The 19,783-nt window shown below is 38.9% G+C and overlaps 1 protein-coding gene across 8 annotated transcripts in view; it reads left to right on the top strand.

Moving 5' to 3' along the window:
• Positions 1 to 19,783, top strand: part of Adgrg2 (adhesion G protein-coupled receptor G2) — a 113,451-nt gene that overhangs the window by 32,393 nt on the left and 61,275 nt on the right. For 7 of the 8 annotated variants that reach the window (XM_076918194.1, XM_034485306.2, XM_034485308.2 and 4 more), the window contains exons 2-3: positions 6,637 to 6,681; positions 14,361 to 14,479. In XM_076918194.1, the coding sequence (XP_076774309.1) occupies positions 14,362 to 14,479 (118 nt within the window). In that variant the 5' untranslated portion in view covers positions 6,637 to 6,681; position 14,361. The remainder of the gene's footprint in view (positions 1 to 6,636; positions 6,682 to 14,360; positions 14,480 to 19,783) is intronic. The other variant, XM_076918191.1, reaches the window with a different exon arrangement.

Here is a 19,783-nt window from a genome sequence, read left to right as displayed (position 1 = left end):
ATTTGAGTGGATGTGTACTTCCTATTCAGACCATAGTAAGTTCGAACTTGACAGCTTCCAGCAACAACCATTTTGTCAGTTTAGCTTTGGAACACACACTCTTGGCTAAGTTCAATAGGATAGTCCTTCTGCTGGTCACAGTTGGGACCACTCATGCATCTGCAGTCAACTGTAAGTTAGCTGAATGACCATTCCTGGGGTTAGCTGGCTGCTGGAGCACTGGAGTGACACAGCATGTTGCTTTCATCATCTGGCAAGCTACCTTAGACTTGTTCCCATGCTTCTGTTTGCATCCCACTTGAATGGACCTATGTGACAAAGCAAGGACAAGGTCAGCACATGCTTAAGGAATGGACAGACAGACTCCACCTTTTGTAGGAGGATCTGTAGAGTTACATTGTAAATGGACAGGCATGCTGGCACATGAAGAACTGATGTTTTGCAGTCTACCAAAATAGGGATAGTTACCCATTTCTTTTGCTAGCAAAGACACAGCAATACTAAGGTTCAGTTTGAAGTTCTCATGCAGTATTACTAGTGCTCTACCTTCCACAGTTTTATCTTTCAAATTAGGGCCAAATGATAACATAACTTCTTACTCAATCCCAGCAGGAACAATAAAACTTTCTGAGTAAGAGTTTCCTCATCTTCTATCCCCTAGGATTGAATTAAGGCACAGTCAAGAGCTTAGTGCATATCACATGGCAAATATATTTGAAAAGAGAATTTTAACAAACTGGCCTTCATTTCAACTTCTGTTAAAAAACAGACAAAAATGTGGTAAACGGAAGAAGCATTCATATGTGTGGTCTTCTTAGTTTCATTTTTAGGGTGTATTCTATGTGCCCAATTGATTCTTCATTTCTCAATTGTGTATTGTGCTGTCATATCTTCTCTCATTACTGAAAACAATGCATCAAAACACAGTTTAAATATAGAGAAAAGTGCTCATTGTTTCCTAAAGAGAAGCTTGCAGTTAATTAGGACGTGCCAGTCATAACAATCAGGATTGATTACAGGTATTTGTCTACATTCCTAGTGAGATGTTTTCATGTAAATGAAAGAAAGTTCATTTGAAGCTAATTTTATATGGCTACAGCTTAATGTGAGACTTGCATTTAAGAAATCAGCTTGTCATTTTTTTGTGTGAAATCGTAAGGTTATATTTTTGTGAAATGGCTAACTGGTGAATCATTGTAGATGCGTTTACCTGTAAGTTGACAATAGCCTATACACAAAAGAGAATCATGATCTGTTTTGAAATCAGCATTTTGACTTTAGCATTTATCAGTGCTAGCATGTTGTGGAAAGCAACAATCGCCTCATCCAGGACAATAGGACCAAAGGTCAGGGAGTCATTTGAAGGTGAGCATCTTACCTTGTGACTTTTACTTTCTTTTTCCTTCCTTCTCTCCCTCCCTTAAGACAGGGTCGTATGTAGAACAGGCTGACCTCAAACTAGTTACTAGAGCTAAAGATGACCTTGAACTCTTGATGCTACTGATTTCACCTCTTGAATGGCAGGCAGGGATACAGGTATCCAGCACGATGCCCTCTTTTAGGCTGTGGTGCTGGGGAGCAAAGCCAGGGCTTCTTGAATGCTGGACAAGTACTTTACCAACTGGACTACATACATTACCCAGCCTCCTCTACCCTCCCTTCCTTCCTGGCCTCCGTCCCACCCCTCCCTTCTCCTCTCCCCCTCCCCTCTCTAATTTTGTCCTTTCTGCACCACTTTTTTCTCTAGTGCTGAGCACTACCAGGGACTCTGCATTCTAAGGCTCTATCACTGAGTTGCACCCTCAGCTTTCATCATCTGCTTTTTATCCCTCTTTTCTAGCTTGGGCAGAAGTAGTCAGCCATATTCAATTCCCTAGAATACACCTGGTCAGCTACAAGCTAGGGAAGGAAATGGAAATAAAAAGAGAGGAAAATATAGGACAAAGGATGATGGAAGGGGAAAGAGAAAGAGGGAGAAAGCCAGGGAAGAAAGAATGCCATTAGTGTTGCAGAAAAATACCTTAGTGGCTGCAGTTTCAAGAGGTCTACTAGCCACTTCCAGGCTGGGCCATTCCATCTTAGCTCTCACACTTCTCCCATGGGCTAAGAGGTCATCTTTTGAGATGGCCCAGAAGACAATTCCAGCAACTTTCTAGGTCTCTTCTACCATTTGATAATGACACTTTCCTTCCCTTTCTAAGTAGTTTGGCACTGTGTCTCAGTTTAAGCTATTTCCTCTCTTTAGAATGATCTTTCCTGTGTCCTTACATGAAGAGAGCTGTACATTGTCTGGGAAGTAGCCAGGTCATTACCCTTCAGAGGTTATTTGCCTGGATCCATTTCCTTATTCTGGATTAAGGAACCTTTTTTCAGTGCTCTTGTTGCTGCCTGCAGCTAGTTCATATGGCACCCACAGAAGTCATAGGATGCTGGATTCAGGCACCATTAGTCCCACTAACCAGAGGGCCTTGGATATGCTACAACATACTTGAAACACACATGTAGGAATTTGGTGTATATTTATTGAATTATAGTTACACATTTTAAAAGCCTAACTCACATTTAATCTCTTTCAAATGGGCTGTATCCAGAATCAAACAAGCCAGTCTGTGGAGACAAGGTCTTGTAGAGAAAGAGGGGTTGGAATATAAATAGTGCTACCACAAGGTTCTAATCTGGAACCACTTGTGTTCTTCAATGACAGTATGAACTAACTTAAAGCACAGCCTGGTCGTGGACATGTCCACTAGACCCCATTGTTGCCACCATCACCATTCATGTTAGTCGTTTCCCCTGTCTGTGTGGGGAAAGTTCTCTTCACTTATTTCTGGACCCATTCCTAATTGCCAGGGCTCTCTGCTCCTTTCTCCCATGTTGTTAATATCATTGTCAGGGATAGTGAGCCCATCTCTGGTCCTCAGTCTGGGTCACTAATTAATCATTACACTCTAGAAAGCACTGGGCCCTTCAGGATGCTGCATGTCACTGTTTTGTTTTGTTCTTTGACCAGGGTCACATTGCTTCAGAGCGCAGTAAAATAGCTGCTCAAGGCTGTTGGCACCTGTACCCTTTACCCCCACTGGATTACCAAGTACCCTCAAGATGCATTGCACAAGGACCAGCTACCCAGGGCAAGACTTCTGAGTTTTGGAAGCAAACTCACTGAAGGCTTTCTTCTGCTCTGGTGCAGGGTCCTAGATACACATAGAGATTTCCCCCTACTCAAACCATTTGCAGAGGCTGGTTGCCTTTATTTTCTTTCTTGTTACACTGACTTTAGCCTGGGTTTTAGCTAGCCTGATAAATAGAGGAAGTCGGATACATCCCCAAACTCCCGATGTCATGCTTTGGGGTACTCTGCAACTGTGGGAGGTTTCAGTTAATCCTAGCAATTGGTGAGTTAGCTGTTCTTCTCCGAGAAACTTCTCTATTCTGTGCCATGTCTTACATAAGTTGATAGGACTTCTTTTGTGACTTGCCCTTTCCTTTTAATGATGTAAGTGCTCCAAACATTGGCAGCCGCTATGTTTTGTTACCAAATTGCTGGTGTGGATGGGAATCTTCTTCCTGGTTAGTAGCTCTGTGAGATGAAGGCTTACGGGAGTGAGATGTCCATCAAGGTAAACTGGGATCCACAGGCAAGAGGATGGGCAGCTTTTTAGTTAACTTTAGGCCTCAGTGTCCACCAGGCAAGTTCACAGTATTTCTTTTGCTATCATTATCAGGGATTTGCTCACGTGAATTCATACTTTCTGGGAGAGAAATTGGTGTTTCTTGTGTCTGAGATCAGAAGACTTCAGTGCTCCAAAGTAGGAGAGAAGGTGATAACGAGAAGAAAGTCATAGCATTCTCTCCCATCGATCCCGCCCTAGAGATTTCTTTTTCTGAGCTCTGTTTAATCCCCACTCTTTCAGTTTTCATCACTAAAAGAAACAGGTTTGCTTGTATCAATAGTACATGAAGTCATTAATGTATTCTATCGAATTCAGGTTAGTTTCACCCTCCATGTACCAGTCCTGTCTGTGAAAGATTTGGTGGGTTTTCTTTTATGATTTTTTTCTATATGAGCTGACCCATGTCATTATACATGCTAACATACACATATACAGCTTGGATTATTTCTTAACATGGATATACACACTCATACATGCTTTTTCTCGCTTGACTTATATGTACTGGCAGTCTCCATGATGTTGGGCCATCAACTGTACTTTCAGCCATTGAATCATATTGGATAATATGGCTGTGCCATTATTTAAATATTTACTTCCTTGGATAGTGAAAATTCCTCCCTCACCTCACATAAGGCTGTAAGAATGTTGTCTTTCTTGATGTATCATGGATGTCAGTATACCTCTGAATTTAAAATCTCTGCACATTTTTAGTGTTTTAAGATAACATCTTCAAAATAAATTATTGAATATGTATGAATATTTAAGTACAAACCGTTTAGTAATCAGTTAGGGTGCTCATCCCTGGAAGAGATTAATTCAACCTCTCTCGACAGTCCTTAGTTGCCTGTAGTATTTTTTTTTCTTTTCGAGACAGGGTTTTTCTGTGTAGTCTTGGCTGTCCTGGAACTCACTCTGTAGACCAGGCTGGCCTCGAACTCAGAAATCTGCCTGCCTCTGCCTCCCAAGTGCTGGGATTAAAGGTGCGCGCCACCACTGCCCAGCATTGCCTGTAGTTCTTTGTGAGGTACATGAAAGGACTTTGAGGGAAGAAAGGGAAAGAGGGAAGCGATGTAATTTTAATTTAATTAAAAAAAAACAATTAGGAATAAAATAAAATATAAAAAATAAAGAATATACAGTTCAAAAATCAAAATCTCTAGTATTTAATCCCAGTAGCAGTGCATGCAAGTGTGTATATTGTCCCGTGCTCTCCAACTTTAGCATGTTTTTTTATCTACTGGGAAAAACAAATGTCATTGTTGTTTGCTCTATTTTTTCTACCTAAAAATGTTCCAAAGGAGCAAACAGAGACTCTTGTTATTTATTCATCGGCTGTATTACCAAGAATAATTAAGTGTGCTTTATTGTGTTTGTCAATAAGGTTTTTGAAGGCAGTGTGTAATGACATCAAAATATTATTTGAAATCCCTATGTAGAAAATAATTTTTTACAAATGTTTAATAAAATGATTTCCACTCTCAACTCACAATTAATTTGTTTCCATTTGATTATGCTAATGTTTTGGTGCCAATCATATACCCATTCTGTATTAAACAGTGAGACGTGTTTTATAATTTATTCATCCTAGGACGGAACAACATGTTTGGCCTTCTTTTTTTCTTGCCTTTTAAAGACATTGCTTAATGGAGGATTTGGCATGTTGGGTTTTAATTCCTTAAGACATGCAATTTTCTTCTTAGAGAACCTACTATGATCAATAAGATCTCACTGTGGTTACTTATTTCTTCTTTGCATCCATATCCTGGAGTCCTCCTTGAGCATCAACTTCTGTCCTAGCAGTGAGTTGACAAAAGGCAGAAGTAGATCAGTTGGCTCCAAGAGGACATGGTGGATTGTTTCTTTATTAAATACCTTTATTTCAAATGTTGTCATGTTTCTCTTTCACATGAGATGATGCCATTAATGCGAAGTGACTGCCATCTTTGAGCTAATAGTGGTACCAGAGTAAAGTGTGATGGAATATTCCAAAAGATACAAACCAGGGACTCACCAATGCTCTGCTTTAAGTAGCCACCCTACTTCTTCTCTCTAGCATGCTTCTGTCTTCCTCTCAGTTGTGCTGTAATGAATGACCCTATCTCCCCTTTTCAGCTCAGGGCCAAATGTATTAGTCAGTCAATAGTCATTTACTCAGCCTTCTTACGAGAAAATAATTTGTCTTTGCCTTTGGAAACATCTTTCCTTTTTTTCAGAAAAAAAAATGACAGAATATGAAATGATACATAACCAATATTGTCTTTAGAAGAGTCTGCCCCATCCCAGATCTACCCTGATCACCTCACTATGTTTATGTTATTTTTCCTATTGCGGTGGAAAAAAATACCCTGACAAAAGCAACTTAAGGAATGAACTGTTCATTCTGGCTCACAGTGCAAGGATCCAGTCCACCGTGACGGTGAAGTTCAGGCATCAGGAGCTTGGAGCACCTGCTTATATGTCACTTATAGTCAGAAAGAAGAGAGTGGCTAGTTCTCATTCTCAGCCAGCTCTCTCCCTTTTATGTGGTCCAGGAACCAATCCCTGCAAATGATGCCACCATTTTTATATGCATCTTCCCACATCAATTAACCTAATCAAGATAATCTATCCCAGGCACAGAGGCTAACTCAATCAAAATAACTCCTCACAGGTGTACTAGGGGGCTTGTCTCCTAGGCAATTCCATATCCTGTCACCTTGACAATCAGCATATACCACCCAGCATACCTATAATGCAATTAACACTCATTTACATGGATGAGGTCACCCCACCCCCCCCCAGCTGGCTTCTGGGTTGTTTCTGCCATTTATAATCTGTTCTCTGGTAGCAGGGCTTGCATTGTTCATTTATTTCATAACTCCATTGTCAAGATGCAGCCTCGGTGTGCAGTACTGATGCTTTCTGGCACCATGAAGACTCACTTTGCATTGGCCTAATTCTCTGTTCTTGTTTTCATTTTCAGATGTGCACAGAGTTTCCTCCCTCTTTTCTCTGAATTCCCTGTCAGGTGAGTCAGGATAATTCTACCTGTAAGAAACAATGAACATATTTGCTTTGGTTTATTTTTCCATCCATATTTCGCAGCCTTCTTCATTCCAAATCCCCATTTTTATCACAACCTTGTATTTTCCTGTGTGTTTGGTTTGTAACTCTTTACTTCCACTTGGAGCTCTCTTTTCTTTAGACATTTTCTTTTTCTTACAGAAAGGCTCTTGTTGAACCTTTCCTCTTGGTAACCTTGGTAACAAAAGCCAGTTGTTTTTGACTAGGCTTTCGGGAGGTGGGGGAGGGGGGAAGGTGACCATTTTGGAGTAGGAGTAGACATTGAAATGACATGGTGTAATGAAAGCTGAAGAAGGAGACTAATTCTCTACAGAGGTGTTTTTGGATTCTTGTCTAGCTGATTCCCCTGTCTTGCTCCTTGATCTGGCTTCCCTGGCTCTAACAGCTTTGACTTGTTTTGAAATAGGTGATGATGTGTTTTCCTGGTCACCTGAGGTACTGTGTACATGCAACTTCCAAAGTACCTCCCAAACAGATTTCTGCCTAACTTCCTTCTAGACAAATTCTGAAACCAATACCTACTTTACTCCTTTCCTTTCTGTCCCTTCCTTTCCGTTTGCTGTTCTTGGGGTCAAATCCTGGGACCTTGTGTGTATTAAGCAAGTGCTCTGCTTTGCCCAACATTATTACTTTCCCTTTCTTTTGAGACTCAAATAGTGATTGTTTCTGGGTTTTACTTGATATAAATTGTCAAAATTTTATGAATAGTATAAATATTTGTTATAACTATTTAAATTAGAATAGTCCTATAATGATTTATAAAATAAATAATACATATAATTAAAATAGATACTAATAAGTTAATGTTAGAAATAAGGTTTAAGCACGCAATAGGGCTACACAGCTAGTAGACATGTACACTGAGATTTAAAGCAGGAGTTGACATGGTATGACAACAAAACCAAAAAGAAGCCAGAATATTGGGTTTCCCAAGAAACCACCTTCCTCTGCAGTATGATCTCTCTCCTGAAGCATCCAAACCATGTGCTCTGACTAACTCCCACTTCCAGCCCCAGTGCAGGTCAATGTCCAAAAGGATGCATTTATCCAGTCTCTGTTCTAGTTTCATTTCTGTTGTTGTGATAAGTCCTGCTTATTTTCTCTACCTATAGAGATCAGGATTCCCTACCTAGGACATGTGCCACCCATGGTGGAACAGTCTTCTCAATTAACACAATCAACATACCCTCCTACAGACTAACTTGATCTGAATAATCCCTCATAGTAATTCTCTTCCCAAGTGGTTCTAGATTGTGTCAAATTGACAATTTAAAACCACCACAGTTTCCTCTCCTATTTCTCTCCTCTATATAGTCATAGAATTATTTTGTAGCAATGGGTTCTGTACGAAATCCACTTAAAAATCTTTTATGAGTGGCTGCTGTAGGGATGGGGGTGAGGTGATGTCTAATTCTCAATAGAAGAGCGTACTTACTGTATTTTAGTGCTTTATTTTTTGTTCTTGTTTTAAGTCAACCTGAACCTCATCAGCCATGAAGAGAAAGTATCTTTTAAGTTTACCAGGTTTGAAAAACATTACCATTTATCTGACAACACCAATAGCTACTTAAAGTAAGTAGCAGCTATAAACTCTCAAGGGCAAGACAAATATGTCTTATTTATTGAAAAATCAAGAGCCCCTAGCATAGGATCTTGTATATAAGAGAACCTCAGAAAATATATGAAAACTAGATGGACAAATGCAAGAAATTATTCCAAAAGTATGTTCAAACTCAGCATTAGAGCACACTGTAAACTTTATATTCTGCTTATAATCTCAGCTAAGGCTTTGACTCTGTGTTCGATATATTACCTCATCTAATTCTTATAGAACCCTATGGAGGTGGGCCTTATTATCAGGTTCATTTCTTCAGCTGTAAGGTTTACAGAGGTTAAAGTGCAGCTCAAGGTTATACTTTTAGGAGGTGGAGCTTGGATGCCACAGTTTGCTTGAAGAAGCAGCTCCATGTTTGCTGGTTTGTGCATATTGAACACATGTACTTTGTGCTTTGGGGGAAGACCCTGACGGGTAAGAGGAGAGAGATGAAGTGGGTTTTCTCCTTACCTCTAGTAATTCAAATGGACACTCAGGAGTGCAGTGGGGAAATGTGGAAGTGTGCAAGGGAGCTGAAAAATCAATATTTCTCCCCAGTATTTGAGTATATGTTTGCTGTGCAATTAACTTCCAATTTTACAGTCTGGTATCAACTCACTTTTTAAAAATAAAAGTTTCTTTTTTCTGCTTCAGAAAGCTCTTAAGGCTTATTAAGAACATAATTTTCTACTGTGTAGACTAAACAAATCATTTTTGTTCCATTTGCTCCTAGGGATGTGATACCTTCACATACACACTGGCTTGAATATGTGTCGTGGTAAATATTACACAAAGCTGCTATTCCGGAGCCACACTCACACTGCTTAGCAGTTAACCCAGCTTCTGCCATGTGTATGCAGTCCATAGGGTTTTTTTTCTTTTAGAATATATGGTGTTTCTTTGACTACAGAAATACCGGCTTTGGTTCCTAGTGACTTTATCTTCAAAAAATAAATTTGGTACCAAAATTCTTTTGTCCTATATTTACTCTGATTACTTCAATTTCTAAGATTTATGATTGTTGTTATGCATTTCTGTAACAGAGAATTCTGTCAATTACTTGTGTGTGTGTGCATGCATGTAGCAAAAACATGAAGACTTTCCCTTAATGCTGTGAAAATGAGTTAAGATGTGCTCTACTTTTTTTTCTTTTTACCTCGTTGAATTTTTGTGAGACTAAAATATTTATTTCTTAAATAAATTTTCTTTGTGGGAAGATTTTTGAGGCTTTTAATAGTTGTTCATCTTCTTCGGATTTAATAGTTCTTGTTCTCTGAGCCCCCTCGAGGAATTTCTCCATTTTGTGTGTAGAATTTTAAAACCAAACCATTGAATGAAATTGTCATTGGGATCTTTTTATCTCTTTTGTGCCCATAGCATTTGCATGATATTGCTGTCTGGATCTCTTGGTTAGTTGTTCATTTCATCTCCCTTTCTTTTTACCCTGGCTCTCAATTTTACCAGCGTTGTTTTCTCAGAAAATAGCTTGACCTTATTAATTCTTTACTTAGTGCTTTTTTCTTAGTCATTATTTTATGCTTTTATTTTATCGTTACTTTCTTCTTAGGATTTATATTGCTACTTTCCAACTTTCTCAACAGGGGCCTTAATTTATTAAATTTAAACCTTATGGGTATCTAAAATATCTGTCTGGCTATATCTGCAACTATACCCATATTTTGATACATAGTGTTTATATTATTGATCAGGCTAAATTGGGAAGGAACTGTCTTGTTTATAAAGTGATTCTTCTGTTTTAAAGTATAACTTTTCTGAGATCAATATAAATATAGCACTTATTTGTTTTTCTGAGACAGTGTTTTATATAGCCCAGACTAGCCTCAAGGTTGCTATTAGCCAAGGATGACCGTGATCCTCCTGCTTTCACTTCTCAAGTGCTGGGAGTTCAGGCCTAGACCACCATGTCAGGCAAAATAATCGTTTATTGTCAGTACTGGGGATTAAAGCCAAAGTCTCATACACACTAAGCAAACACTCCTCCCTTGAACTGTATCCCTAGCATTACTCCCCTTTGGACCAATGTTGGCATAGATTGTGCCCATTCTTTCACACTCGGGCTTTCAGTAAAGAGTTCTAGTTGTGCCTTGGCAGTAGCATGGAGCTGGAGGTTGGGTTATGGTTTTGTTGTTATTTTGTTTTTTACCTCTATATGCTTGCCTTTTAATGGAATTGTTTTGTTCATTTATATATAATTAATCATTGAAGTGCTCCTGTATTTAAATTTATCATACTCTATTGTTTTCCTAAGTTTCTTTCCCCCCTTTGTCTTTCAAATTGAGTATTTTAAACACCAATTTTTCCTCTTCACTATTTAGAAAGCTTGATGTATCATTTCCAGTTTCTCTGCCCCTGTTCTCCTTTTCTGATATCACCATACTGGGAAGTGAAAATCCAGGCCCTATTCTACCACTGAAGTGAATCTCCCAATCACTGCCATTTCTTTTTTTTTTTTTTTTAATTCATATGGTTACTGTAAGCACTGATAATTGAGCATGCTGTCTCTAATTATAGCTACTTGGAAGACTAAAACAGGATGATCATTTGACCTCAAGAGCTCATGACCAGTCTAGGCAACATAACAAGACCTAGTACCTGTCCCCTAAACATGCAACATATCAACTCAACTTTTCCATATTTAAAGATAAGTAATACCTTTAGCCTCATCTAGGATGAATTCGAGGTCCTTTGAAGACTTAAATTAATTCTAAATTTTTTTCTGTCTCTACATTATTTCATGTATCTTATCTATGTGGGAGATACATACATAGATACATATCTATACATATATATCCCCAGCACTGAAAATAAGTTACACATACACACACATCATATGGGTTTTTATGGGAGGTTATTTTTTTTTTTTTTTGAGACAGGGTCTCATAAAGCCTAGGAAAGCCCTAAGCTCACTATGTCACCATGTAGCCAAAGATGACCTTGAACTTCTGATTCTCCTCCCTCCACCTCCCAAGTGCTGAGATTACTCTTATGTGTTATCATGCCCATAATTTTAGGAATGTATACTAACCACCTTCTTTTTGTGTCTTTGTTTCTTCTTGCATCTCAAGTTTAATATCTTCTTCCTGAATATGTATTTTAAGATTGATTTTGAGGACTCTTTTTTGGTGGAAAGCAAGCAAAGAAACAGAAAAACAGTTTTTGTCTATTTGAAAATGTCTTCATTTTGTTCCCATTCACAAAGGGTATTTTCACTGGGAATAAAATGATCCCTCCACACATTGCAGACAATATTACATTGTCTGGTGGCTTCGGAGAAGAGAATTGCCAATGTAACAGTTGCTCCTCTGAAATGTAATGACCTTATTTTCTCAAGTCATTGTCGAGGTGGTTTTTTTTGAAAATCTTGTTTTCTCCAGTTTCATTATGAGGTGGCTAGGTGTAGATCTCTTTTTGTTTGCTTCTTATAATTGCAATTCTGTGGGCTTCTTGAATCTGCATTAATGTTTTTCTACCAGTTTGGACTCTTAGTCCAAATATTGAATTTCCTTCTCCTCTTTTTTTTCTTTTTCTTTCTTTCTTTCTTTTTTTTTTTTTTTTTTTTTTTTTTTTTTTTGGCTTTTCGAGACAGGGTTTCTCTGTGTAGCCCTGGCTGTCCTGGAACTCACTCTGTAGACCAGGCTGGCCTCGAACTCAGAAATCCGCCTGCCTCTGCCTCCCAAGTGCTGGGATTAAAGGCGTGTGCCACCACCGGCCGGCTCTTCTTCTCTTTCATTGACTTTTACTAAGTCTGGTTCTCTTCTCCATAACTCTGTACTTTTCTTTCACACTTCACATCTGAAACCCAAGTAAGTTTGCCTCACTTGTCCTCGCTGGTTATGTTACCTTCCTGGCTTTCTACTTAATCTTCCACTTTGGCTAGACATATTTAATATTTTATTCATGGTTTCAGCAGAAAATCAGTGTAAATAACCTAGCTCAGCCTATTCCTATGATGCGGGAGAGAATTGTGTGTGTTTTATAAGAAATTTGCCAGATGATGTTCTTTTACCAGAATTCAGGTAGAAATTAAATTGTGCTAGCTATCACTCATGGTTTCCCATTTTCTTTTTGTCTTCTGACTGCTTTGGAAGTTGATCAACCTAAATCAGTCGTATTTTCCCTGTAAGTGCTTGCTTTGTCCACACTAAAGACCTCTTCAGCAGCTCCCTTTTAAATGTCCTCTTGTGCTAGACTTCTAAGCCAACACGTAGGACTTTGGGTAAATATATTAAAAGAATGGTGTTTTCTAGAAGATACTTGTTATATCTTGTTATATCTTATTATAGCTGTTATGCTATAATTAAATTAAAACAGTTAATCGAGGATTACAAAATAGTCCTCACTCAGGCCTGCCATATAGTACTTCTCTTTAATTCTTCTTTACCTACATGAAAATAAATTTTCCACATTAAACCATACAATTTATGAACTTTAAAAATATAAGCCCTCTTTTGAAGGCAGGGTCACTTCATGGTCTAAGAAATTATCATGCCATATCAAGGAAAGACTCATTGTCTTGGTACTGTCATAAGTAGTAAGTGACAGGATTCTACTTTCCCCCTTTGGTTTTTTGAGTCAGGGTCTCTATATAGCCCTGGCTGTCCTGGAACTTGTTCTGTAGACCAGGCTGTCCTCAAACTCAAAGATTCACCTGCTTCTACCTCCAGAGTGCTGGGATTAAAAGTGTGCACCACCACATCTGAATGGCAGGATTCTTGAAGATAGCCAACTTTACCTGGAGACTGAGACAACAGTGTTTTTCTATTTCTTTTTTGTCCCTTGTCACTTTAATCCCTGCACTACCTGACCTCACAAACTAGAAAAATATAAAAAGAATTGCTGAATGACTGGGTGAATAAAAGAATGAAGAGTGTAGCCAACATTTGTAGAGTACTCTTAGTACCAGCCCCTGGTCAGAGATCTCTCCATTATGCATTGAAGTTATAAGTAGTTCTATCAGGTTAATGCCATTATCCCAGTTTGCTAAATGGCACATTTGATTATTGGAAGTGCCTTGCCCAGTGACTCTGACATTACATGGCAGAACTGGGAGCTTTGAGCCCATTTTCTCTTGACTTCACCATGGCGTGTGCACACACTATCTCCAGTTTGTAGAGTTGTTGTAGTGCCTAGATTCATTGGGTACCTTGGCCAAGAGTTCTGCTAGCTGGGACTATAAAGCCTGGTCATAGGTCTCATCTGGCTGTATAGGAGTGTGCTCACCAGGTCTCACTTTCTCCTTGTCCCTGAGCCTATGAATGTGTTGCTGACTTCTTCTTCTCTCAGTTTCCCTTGTCAGTCTCAAGCAGGGTGACATAGTCTTAGCACTTTCAGTTCCCATATTCTGAACTCTCTCCAAGTCAGAGACCTGTCTCTGCCACATATATTGCTTCTAGTTACCTCCAATCCATACCTGATGTCTTACTTGGCACATATTGATTGGGAATGGATAAGTGAATGGCAAATGATTCTTTTAAATTAGAATCAGATAGAAACTTTGCATGTAAAATGTTGCCATGTTGACTATTAAAAATATAAACAATGACGATGTAATAAGTCATAGTAATGAAGAAATGCAGTGTAGCTTTCCTTTGGTAGTATAAGAAATAAAGGAGGTAGATCATTTAGAGGTGTCCATGATGCCGGATTGTTAACATTGTAACCAGCTTTATATAGTGGTCATTATGTCTGAGATATTTTAGTTGTTAGTTTAGTCTTTTGATATTATGTATGTATTTTTCCATAAGTCTACAAGGACTGTTGTGTTTATCATTTTAAATATAATGTCTTAGTGGGTGAGCCTCCCTTGATAAACCTGGGTTTTTTTTTGTTTTCATAGCCAGTGCTCACCTGGCATTGCCAATTCTCTACAGGCACAAGACAGTTTTAACTATGGTACTACTAAGAAGGCAGCCTGGAGGTAGTCTTACTTAAGGAATGACCTTTGAGTCATTACTATGTTGGGATTATGACAGGTGTGATGATCTGTTGTCCCTCTTATTTTCTTCCAGGATGCTTTTCTCTGGTGGGCAGTATAGCCCTGTTGGCAGACCTGAAGAGGCTTTCCTGATATACAAGATATTCCTTGTTATCATTTGTTTTCATGTCATTCTCGTTACATCCCTGAAAGGTAATGTGTCAATTTTCCTCCCTTCCTTCACATGATTATTGTTGTGTGTGTGTGCTTATGACAGGTGGCAGTATATGCCATGGCACATGTTAGGAAGTTAGAGAACAACTTTGTGGTTCTCTCTTTCCACCTCTATGTAGGTTTTAGGGATCAAACTCTGGTCATGTTGCTCGAAAGGCAAATTCCTTTACCCACTGAGCCATTTGGCTGAATTTTCCTTCATTTTCTTATGTCTATCTTTTTGGGGTGTGTTTTGAGTGTTTTTCATAATCTTTAGCATAGTTATATATATATGCGTATATATAATAGTTATCATTATTTACATTTGTTTATTTGTATGTATGTATGTGTGTATTTGTGTGCTTGCGTGTGTGTGTGTGTGTGTTTGTGTATGTGTTCAGAGAACAACTCATCTGTTATGAGAATTTTTTTCTCTCCTTCCACCATGTGAGTTCCAGAGGCTGAACTCAGGTTGTAAGACTTGCCTTTACTTGCCAGCTCCAGCAGTTACCACTTGTAAATAGACAGTTTTTGCTATTAAGTACAATTATAGTTTTGGTGCAACTATTACCACGATCCATTTCCAGAATATTTTCATCATCCAACTTACCAACTATGTGTCGATCCCCATTATAAACTCTATTATTTTAGTTTGTATAAATTTGCCTCTTCCAAGTACCTCACATAAGTGGAAACAGAATATTTATCCCTTTGTGTTTGGTTGATTTCATTTTACAGCTTTTCAATGACCATCTATGTTGTAGTTATGTATATCAAGATTTCATTCATGTTTAAAGGCTACATATATTCTGTTGTATGTATATGTGGCCCATTGTGTTTATTCATTCATCTGTTCTTGGATACTTCTCTTGTTTGTCTTTTGGCTACTGTAAATAATGCTGCTATGAGCCTAGGCAAGCAAATATCTGACTCCCTGCTCTCATTTCTTTGGGGTGTACACCTAGGGCTAGATATGCAGGGTTCATTTGCATTCTTTGAGGATCTGCCAGCCTGCTTTTTGTAGTGGCTATACATTTCACATTCCTACAGTCAAAGCACAGGGATTCCAGTTTCTCCACATCCTTGACAACACTTACTGTTTTCTTTTGTTTGGGTGGTAAGAATGAAGTAACATCTTACTGTGGTTTTGATTTGTATTTCCTTAGTGATTAGTGAACTCAGCATCTTGGGGGGGGGTATTTATTAGCCATTTTATCTCTTATTTGGAGAAATGTCTATTCATATCATTTTCCCATTTAAAAAGTATATTTTTAAGTTGTTGACTTTTAGAAATTTTTTATATGCTATGGCTATCATAAAAGACATGATTGGCAAATATCTTCTATTTTCATTCTCCATAATATTCTTTCATGAATATAAGTTTTTAATCCTGATAAGGATATAAATATTAATATTAAATTAATTTTAATATATTTTACCTTTATTGTCTATAATTTAGTATCAAATCCAAGAAACTCCCTTTGCCAAATCCAATGTCAGGAAGATTCCCCACTATGTTTTCGTCTAACAATTTTACAGCCTTAACTCATAATTAAACCAACTTTGTTTCCCTGAGAGCTATTTTGTGCCTGTAGCTATCCCATTTTTCTATTATCATTTGTTGAAGAGGCTGTTTTTTCCTTTGAACACTCTTAGCACCTTTGTCCAAAATCCTGTTACCAAATGTATGGGGATTTATTTTGGTGTTTATCTTGAATAGTATCGACTAGAAGACATTTCCATATAGAGATTGAAAAAGAATGTGGTCAAATGAAGTACTTTTTTTTTTTTTTTTCCGGAAAGGAGGTGTCTTTGGAAGCTTATGAAAAATGGTGACCATCATCCTCTCCAGTATTTAATAAGTGTTGTTTTGAATTTGGCTCATGGTAAAGCAGAATTATGATTCAAACTTAGGCCCTATAACCACAAAGTTTACATGTGTACTCTGTATACAATATTTCTTTCTATGCTGGCTCAAACTTACTATATTGTCAAAACTGACTCCTGATTTTCTGGCATCCACCTCCCAAGTGCTGAGATTACAGTTGTATACTCCCATGCCTGGCTTGCCTGTAGCCATCTTAAGCCCTCTGCTATCTGAGACTCCTTTGCTTGCCACCTGTGCATCTATACAGTAAAAATAAGCAGTGGTAGAGCCCTTAATGATGAGAGTCCCTGGACTTAGGTTGGTTCAGATTATCCAGATATCTCAGAGCCACATTTCCCACTGAAGAGCAGAGGGATGAGAAATTCAAGGCAAGCCAGAGTTATATAGGACCCTGCTGTCCCCAAACAAGAAAGTTCTGTTTTCCTCATCCCTTGGCAGGACAGTGCTGAATTATGCTCGTCATTGTCTCCTAGAGTTCCAATGTTGGATTATGGGCTCCTGCCCATAGTAGTCATCTGCTCCTTAATGTCCCCATTTTTTGCTCCCCTCCCTGTTTCACTTAAATGTTCCCTCCCTCAACTTATCCAGGTCACCTTCTCACATCTGCTTGGAAACTCATTCCCCACCAACATTCAGCCAAATACTCCTTCCTCTATCAAGCTGAAAAAGAAATCTCACAAATCTCTTTTCTCCAGTGTTCCCTTCTCTCTTTATCCCTCCTTCTGATCAGTGCAACCTGGGATTGTGTTGACCATGAACTTCTGGTGCACTCTCCGTCTTTTGGTGCATCTTTAGTGCCAAGTGGGAAAGGAGAGTGAAGGGATAGTGGGTAGATGAATGCAGGGAAAACTAATGTAGACTTAGAGCCTGCTCTGAGCCTAGCCTTCCTAGTGCCTTGTAAACATTATCTCATTTATCTCTTACCCAAACTCTTCATGGTAGGTAGCTTTTTTTAACCCCAGTTTGTGGATGGAAAAATTGAGCACTGAAGAAATTAAAGTCATTTGTTCAGAGTCACGAGACTATGAAGATTTGCCATCAGACTCTGGATTTGGTACCATGTACCCTCAACCAGGCTGCTTGGGGCAGTAAGTGTTTGAGGCTAGAGTTAAATGTGTCACTGGGACCTGGAGAGGAAGAAAGAGAACACTGGAGTTACTAGAAAGGAGTGGCTCCCCAGCTCTAGGATGCAAACACAGTAGCTTCACCCTGGAATCCTGAGAGATGACTCATTAGCTCTTGTCATTAGGGAGAGGTGGGTCTGACACTCTTATGAGGCCACCAGCCAGCCAAGAGAATCCTCAGAGTTTAACACATCCGGTTGTCTAACTAGATGACATTTGTGAGAACCATTTCAGTCTATTGGAAGTCCAAATCAGTGGTGGGTCACTATTCATCTCCATTCCCTGTTCTCCAATCCTGTGCTAATGCCTTACTTCTTTTTAGTTTTTGAAGGAGGTTCTCCTTTTAGGTACAACTGTTCTATTTTCCAGAGGGTGGATGACATAATAGTGGAAGATGGTTATAATTTCATTCCTGCCAAATTGTCTTGGAAACAATTACACATTTGAAATAGCTTGGTGATCTCATAAGCTATAATCCCCAACTTTCTTTCTGGGCTGGGTCTAGAGATCTCCCAGTGCTGCAGATATTTCCAGCGATAAGTTACAATTTCCCTTCTCTAGTCCTTGCTGTCTTTCTTCTTACTCTCTTACTAAGCCTTGATTCTCCAGTGTCCATTATTCCTTGCAGGAAAGATGGTAATGAAGCAGTAGGTAGGCTGAAACAATGGCCCCTGTCTTCTTTGGCATGGTCCTCTACTATCAAACCCAGTGTCAAACTCCTTACTCTATCTCTACCTTTTGCTTGTGAAACTGAAATTATGAGTTTCACTATAGCATTGGTCAGGTAGATGTTCAGCTAATCTCACAACTCCAAGTTTTAGCCCAGTACTCAGGTATGGAGTCATTTCTGTTGAGCTGTGATTCTCCCTAGAAGGTAAAATGATGACAAGGAATTCTGGAGCTTCTGAATAGATTATAGTTCCTTCTGGTTTCATTTATTCAGGTGTTTGAGGGTAAAGATATGTCTTGATTGTGTCTAGAATATAGTAAGTACTCAGTTAGCCCTAGTTAACTGGTTAGAATTGGTTTGTGACTAAAAGGCTTGCAGATATTCATTTTTCTTTTCATATTTTTAAAATTTATTCTTCTCTCATACATTACAGCTCAGCTGCAGTTTCCCCTCCCTCCATTCCTCCCAGTACTCTCCATACCTTCCCACTCCCCCACATCCACTCCTCCATTTCCCTTTAGAAAAGAACAGGTTTTCCAGAGTTATCAACCAAACATGGTATAACAAATTACAATACAACTGGGCACAAACCCAAATAGAACTTTTTCCCCAATGTTTTGAGACAGAGTTTCTCTCTAGTCCTAGCTGTCCTGGAACTCACTCATAGACCAGGCTGTCCTTGAAATCAGAGATCCATCTGCCTGTATGTCCTGAGTGCTGGGATTAAAGGCATGTGCTATTGCTCAGCTGGCTTAGAGATATTCTAAAGCATGGACCTTTCCTCTGAACTCATATATCATCAGTGTTATAGTCTGAATCCAGTGAGTCCCAGTAGAACATATGCTACCTCCTCAAACTTGCATAGACTTCAGTGAGGAAGCAGTACGTTGCCAAGGATTCCTACTGATAGATATGATTTCCCTCCTCATAGGATACATGAGCTCACCTGATGGCCCATTGAGATTAACAGTCTGACATTGAGTTAATCTGCCCAGTCTTTAGATGCTCAGCTCCCTAATTCATTGTCCTGGATTTTGGGGAATCTTGAGTTCTGCCTTGGACACAATGTCATTCTGAGAATTATGTGTGAAAACCCAGGTTCTCAAACTTGGCTGTTCCATGGAATCAGCTAGAGGTTTTGTTTGTTTGTTTGTTTGTTTGTTTTGGTTTTTTGGGTTTTTTTGTTTTTTGTTATTGTTTTTTTTTTTTTAGAAAGCCTGCCACTTGTACTTATGCCCCAGGATCCTCATGCCATTGGTCAGGGTATGTAACCTGGGCACTGGACTTCTTTAACATGACTTAAATGATTCTAGCAGGACCTGGAGTGGCTTATCTCTGTGATCCAATCTGAAGGATGGCCCCTATTCAAAGTTCGAACTGTGAAAGAGAAAACATTTCAAACATTTCAAAGTCTTTTTCTTTAGACTGTGATGAAGACCAACTCTAGGCTTTTGTTCATGCTAAGCAAGTGCTCTACAACTGCCTTGTATCCCCAGCCCCAAAGCCATAGAATGTTTTTTTTTAAATACAGATGTGTTTTTAACATGCGCAAATTTTAAAGGTGGTTAAAGTTACAATGAGGCTAACAAATCTCTTGGCTTCAAACGTGGTAAAAATTTTAG

This window comes from Arvicanthis niloticus, chromosome X (genome assembly GCF_011762505.2).
Source record: "Arvicanthis niloticus isolate mArvNil1 chromosome X, mArvNil1.pat.X, whole genome shotgun sequence".
In the NCBI taxonomy this organism is placed as follows: domain Eukaryota; kingdom Metazoa; phylum Chordata; class Mammalia; order Rodentia; family Muridae; genus Arvicanthis; species Arvicanthis niloticus.
The sequence above is the reverse complement of the archived record's forward strand: the minus strand, read 5'-3'. Positions and strand labels throughout refer to the sequence as shown.